Source organism: Alligator sinensis, unplaced genomic scaffold (assembly GCF_000455745.1).
Source record: "Alligator sinensis unplaced genomic scaffold, ASM45574v1 scaffold721_1, whole genome shotgun sequence".
NCBI classification, from domain to species: domain Eukaryota; kingdom Metazoa; phylum Chordata; order Crocodylia; family Alligatoridae; genus Alligator; species Alligator sinensis.
In genome coordinates, this window is record NW_005841857.1 from 3523435 (window position 1) to 3529597 (window position 6163).

The window sequence follows — 6163 nt, forward strand, 5'->3', positions numbered from 1 at the left end:
AGGGTAGGGGAGAGCACCACCTCCCTTGGGAGCCTGTTCCAAACCTCAGCCACTCGAACTGTGAAGAAGTTCTTCCTAATGTCCAGTCTAAATCTGCTCTCTGCTAGCTTGTGGCCATTATTTCTTGTAACCCCCGGGGGCACCTTGGTGAATAAAACCTCACCAATTCCCTTCTGTGCTCCCGTGATGAACTTATAGGCAGCCACAAGGTCGCCTCTCAACTTTCTCTTGCGGAGGCTGAAAAGGTCCAGTTTCTCTAGTCTCTCCTCTCTTTTGGTTGTGGAAATGACCATTTTGCCAAATTTTGCAGACGAGCCAAATGCCAGTGGCATGAAAGCAGCTGAAACAAGATCACCAGTCTATGCGTGATCTATGTACTTCCCTGTTTTCCACCCAGCCCAGAGATAGGCTTTGCCAGGCGGCAGCAGGGGCCACGATGTCAAGAGCTACCGGGTTCTGGTCCTTCTGGAGACCTTTCCCAACCCCTCCTGGGACTCTGTACATGCCCCTCTTCATTTTCTGTATCTCACTCCAGTCCCCTCTGGGACCTGGCCTCATGCATCATCAGGTTTAACAGTGCTTTGCCAGTCATCCATCTCCATCTCCTTACATCTATGTGATTTTGAGGAGTGGCCATCAGAGCATGGCTCAGGGTTGCCCCACTCTTGCACAAGGGTCTGCACCCTTGGCTCCCCTTGTGAGATTGTGCATTTAGCTTTATATGTTCCACTTATCATCAGGTAATACTTCATTCATTCCTCGGTGAAGCTATCACAGCTGGGCAAAGCATTTCCTGTGACACGAAAGCATGATGAGCCAATTTCAGCTAGGGTTACTAGAGCGGTCAGAGCTATACCAGGGGAGAATTTAATTTGATGGGCGGCAAGAAGGAGCGATGGAGAGACTGAGATGCGAATCACCATGTTGCTGATGGTTAGATGAATGAATAGCTCTCATTGCAATGCTTATGATTGTCCCCAAACTGGCAGGGCTGTGTGACAGCAAGCACAGATGTGTGATAACCTGCGACAGTGGGTGCGCCTGCATGAGTAGTGGAGGAAGACAGAAAGGCATGTCAGATCATCTCATGGGTTTTTCTTTCTCTTGATTCTAGGGTTTACCTGGAAATCCAGGGGAACGGGGACCTCCTGGAAAGCCGGTATATAATTTTACTTTTATGCGAAACCCCAAACAGTTTGCACCCTGCTTTTCTCCCTTTTATCTCTGCGCCTAGCTAGACTGCCTCCCTTACAGCAACAGCTAACTGTAACATCCCTGCTGGGCAAACAGCTGGGGAAGCACTGAAAGTGCAGGTTTATGGTAGGAGCATCCATGATAGAGTGGTTTGGATCACTAGAAAACTAAGTGAGCCAAAGGCAAAAGCCAAAGCCCCTAGTAGCAATCTGTTAGCTTTGGGATATAATACACTCCAGCAAAACTCTGTCCTGTATCTGCAGTGCCCTGATACTATGGATTTAATTTCTAATGCAATGGTCCAGGGGTATATTTGACTATCTGAGCAATGGACAGCGCAAAAAAAAACAGGACTGTAGCACAGGGCGTCTTTCTGCAAGTTTACCGGCAGCATCTCCCTTGATAAAATCCCTTGTTTGAAACGGCAGTAAATAATGAACTTTTCTTTTCGCAGGGTACTTCTCCCTTGCTTACTCCTGAAGACATCAACCTCCTAGTCAAGGTAAGGCCTTGATATCAGCTGGGTAGGGAAGGGTTGTTTTATTCGTTAACCTGCAGAGTCTCAGCTTTGCGTGCAAAGAGTATGCCTGAATGTGGTAAGCAGGGAGCAGGTTTGCAGTTTGTGCTCCACCCAACTACTCTGTCCATGTGCAATGGGGGATGTGATACAAGCCGAGGGGGATGACGCCGTGGTGAAACTCATTCCAGCAAGCCCCTGAAGTGCATTGGTTCATTAGGGGCTTCACAGGCTGGTGTGTGTTTGAACTGCCCAGGAGCTATTATTTTAACATCTATTGGGGCCTGAACTGGATTGGACATTTCCAAGCAGACTTGTGCAAAGCAAGGAAGCCAAGGCTATCTGAAACAGCTAAATAAAGTGGCCTCATTTTTTCAGTGTGCCAGAAAACCCACACCTGGCCCTGGGCTGCGGGTGCTCAGCACTTCTTGAAAATTAAGTCCCTCTGCAGTAAGTGTCTGGATGGGGCCATAAGTGGCTAGTGCTGGACACCCAAGTTTGAAAATGTCAGTGCACATGTTTGTTCCTGCTAAGCCACGTAGATGGCATCAGGGGATGCAATTCAGGATTCGATACTGAGCAGCTACACAATCTTTACAGATTGCCATGGGCACAGTGGAGAAATGTTCAAGCAGTCTCAAGACAAGAAATCTTTATGCGTCAATTAAAAGGCATAGAAAAATGCCTTGCCTGCTGGCTTCTTTAATTCTGAAAAGGGTGCTTTCATAGTTGCTGCTGTGACGTGAGCCCTGGTTTCTATGCAGCAGCTCTCTTGTCAGCAGATCCCAGGTGTCTTAGCCCAGCATGTGTGGCCTGGCATCTTTCAGTGTTGTAATATTGCCTGAAGACTTCAGCTGAGACTCATGTCATTCTTCTAGATGCTGGACAATTAGCACATAGAGACAGATCCTGCCCTATAGGACTTTTCTTCTAAAAAGATGGGTGACAGGAGTAACTGAGCGTCAGCAAGATCTTGCTGAAGGCTATACCATGTTAAGCCATTGGCAGATCCAGAACTATAACCAATGTCTTCCAGTCCAGTGCTTTTTCTATTGGACTGCCCTGCCTGTCTATAGAGAGGAATCACATCACCCCAGCATTTGTGGGAGTAGATAGAAAGAACACCTTACAAAACTAATGCTCCAGAGGACATTGGAAGGAGATGGAGTATAATTCCCCCATGCTGGAAGCTGGCCAGAGAATTTTTAGGACCATGAGTAAGTAGGGCGTCCTTCTCCCTTGAATTGTAAACCACCTTCTACTATGGGTTCAGTGATGAGTAGGAGTACAAGTACCCCCTTCTAAATAACCCACCCTGATGCCTGCAGTGGTGGACTTTCTCTGTTGACCTGATTAAGCACCGCTTTTGAGAGTGGATGAAACCCTGTTTTGGATCTTCCAGTCAACAAGAAGGCACAGTCTTCTTTTGTAGCTCTACTTCATGTCTCCTCTGCTTCTGCTGTCTTCTCATACCATACCAGAGGAGACGCACCATGTCCCCTCTGCTTCTCCTGTCTCCTCCTGTCTGCGGTCCCACACTGGATGATCAGCTATGACTTCCCAGCTATGACTATCCCCCCCCACACCGGTGCTGTGACATACTTCTGAAAGTGTGACCACCTGGCAGCCCAAAGGTGCAATTGTAGCTCATGCAGCAACAGACCTAAGCTAGTGTGAAGCTACCATGGGTCCTGATAGTAGTGCAGGTGTGGTAGCAGCAGCTTCTGCATGGCTGTAGGACCTACTGGGACTTGGGACAAATCTTTGATGACCTCCCCATACCGAGTTCTGTGCTTAAATATTTGAGACCTGAGTTAAGGTTAGCTCAGATAGACCTACACCAGCTGCAGTCACACCTTTGGTCTGTAATGCTGACAAAGCCAAGGCCAATGTGAACAAAGACCGCATGCACACGTGCTGCGTGCACACAGCACACCCTCCTTCCTTGGTTCATGTTGAATGTCAGGACTGGGCTCATTCTCCATGTGCTCCTTTTCTCATCATCCCCTTTTCTCTCCTAGGATGTGTGTACAGACTGCCCACCTGGCCCGCCAGGGCTCGCAGGAATACCAGGCTTCAAGGGTGATAAAGGTCTGCGAGGGCCTCCTGGGAGAGATGGCCTGGATGGGAAAACGGTGAGTCCTGGGGAAAGGCATGTTGTGTGGGCTCATTTCTATAACTGTGTTAACCTTATTTTACCAGAATGTCTTTCTACCTGTTTCCATAGTGACAGCAAGGTCCTGGGTACTTCGTAGGCAGGTCTGAAGCCCAGGGACTGGATTCCAGCTTCTGCTGCTGCCCGTTTACCCTGCTTTGGTAGCACAGGCAAGCTACAGGGGACACAGTCTGGAGCAGCACCAAGCTGGGGCATGCAGTTTTACCCTGGCTGTCGATAGCCTGAGTGAGAGGGGCAATGACTGAAAAGCCGTGTCCTTCAAGGATTCAAGACTTAATGTTATGTGGGGGTCTGCTGCCCTGAGCAGTCTCAAATCCAGGAGCTACAAAGATGGCTCTGCCTCACTCCCTCCTCCTCTGCTGCTCCTCTTACCCATTGAGTAGGGGGTGCCACTACTGCCAGCAGAGGCTTTTCAGTTGTGCCCAGGAAGGAGAGAAGCAGTGTGCTCACACAGGGTGGGATCAGGGAGCAAAAGTGGGATCAGGTCGCAAAAGAGGCTAAGTAGCATGAGTCTTAGCATGACAAAGGGTGGGCAAAGTACTGTCCACGGGCTTACTGGTGACTTACTGTGCCCTTCTGATCTTGTAAGATGAGAATGTGATTAAGTTCTTCTTAACCCAATGCTTGCTTTTTATTGTAGGGGGCTACTGGTCCCAGAGGTCCACCAGGCCCTCCAGGCCCAGATGGTCTAAAGGTTAGTTATGCCCTTTGGTCGATATCCTGAAAATCGACTCTGGTTTTCATATAGGTCAAAAGTTGAAGCAACACACAGATGGACTGCATTTTTGTGTGAAGAGGCAAAACTTAAGTGAGACAGACGTGGTAGACTGACTCTGCCAGGGAGTGGGAGCGGGAGTGAGAATTTCATCCCCAGAGGGCAGAACCGCACAGCCTGTTCCCACAGGGTGTGCCTACACGTTCATTAAAAGCACTGTAGTTACTGCGCATTAAGTTTAGTATTTGCATGACCAAGTACTAAATCAATGCACAGTAACTGGCACGGCTGTGCAGCAGTGCCGGCACACGGGCTTTTACAGGCACTAACAGAGTAGTAGCCTAATGCTACCATGCAGTAGTGTATTAGCACAAGTTTTGCCCGGCACACTACTGCGCAGTGTTACTTGGCTACTACACAGTTAGCGTTTCATGTAGATGCATCCGCAATGTGGTATCTCACTCACCATTGCCTTGTTTATAAAGAGCCTTAAGGGGATTTAACCCTCGACTCCAAAGTTTATCTCTCTGGATATTTTGCTCAAGCAAGGGCTGTAAGATCAGGGGCTTTCTTTAAATAAGTAAATAGGCATCATTACTTTAAGTGTGTAAATATCTATTCTTGTCGATGTAGATCCAGATGGGGTAAGCTTTAGCAATAGAAATCCTGTGCAGTTCCTTCTCCATGTTGTGCGGGCCAGGAGCGACCCGAGCCCTTTTCCGCGCTGCACGCGGGCTGTGGCCAGCAGCCCGGGCATGCCAGGTCGGAGAGGGAAGGCCGTCGAGCTGGAATTAGGCACAAACGTGTAGTGGTAGTTTTAAAGATTGTTTACTTACACTGAGATGGCAGTGGTGTAGGCTGGAAAACTTGCTTGAGTTGCGGTTACAGACAGACAACAAAATAAAACTCGAACCTGCAGGGCACGAGGGTACGTCGCAAAGGGTTCTGGCGACGGGAAGATACATAATACGAGGGTACGTCGCAAAGGGTTTCGGCGATGGGAAAAATAAACCTGCAGGACTCGAACCCGGGTAGAAGAGCTCTGAGATCGGTCAAGGATTCACACAAAGTTTGCTAGGCTCCGTGGGTCCGGTTCTTTTGCGCGCGGGAAGGGATACGTCTGGACTGCACTCGGCGACGGGGAGAGGCAAGAGGTTGATCAGACCTCCGTTGCCTGCTTTAAATGCACTGGGTCCGTAAGGATCCGCAGCGCTTAGAGATCTTCACACAGCGTGAAGTCTCCTCCTCCCTTGTTCGTGGAGTCCTCCAACTTGGGCGGAAACCACTCAAGCCTTTTATACGTCTAGCAAACCAATCACTAGCCGCCACGTGTGAATAATTTAGAACTGGCCAATAATGGGACTCGAATTCGCATACAAATGACGGGAACTCTTTGCAACGAGCATTTCTGTGCTGCAACAAAGAAATGCACCCTGCAAAGAAAGCTTCAAATTGGCGGGAAATTCTCCCTTGCACCGGGGTTCTCCTCTGCAGCAGAAAACTCCACCGTGCAAAGAAGCTGTAATTTAGCGGGAACAATTTAGCAGTGCCGAAGCACACA

At 48.9% G+C, this 6163-nt stretch overlaps 1 protein-coding gene across 1 annotated transcript in view; it reads left to right on the forward strand.

The window, feature by feature from the left end:
- The window catches only part of COL22A1 (collagen type XXII alpha 1 chain), a 295276-nt gene that overhangs the window by 252739 nt on the left and 36374 nt on the right, over positions 1-6163 (forward strand). Inside the window, exons 44-47 of the mRNA XM_025214699.1 lie at positions 1115-1159; positions 1649-1696; positions 3733-3846; positions 4528-4581. Of these exons, the coding sequence (XP_025070484.1) occupies positions 1115-1159; positions 1649-1696; positions 3733-3846; positions 4528-4581 (261 nt within the window). The remainder of the gene's footprint in view (positions 1-1114; positions 1160-1648; positions 1697-3732; positions 3847-4527; positions 4582-6163) is intronic.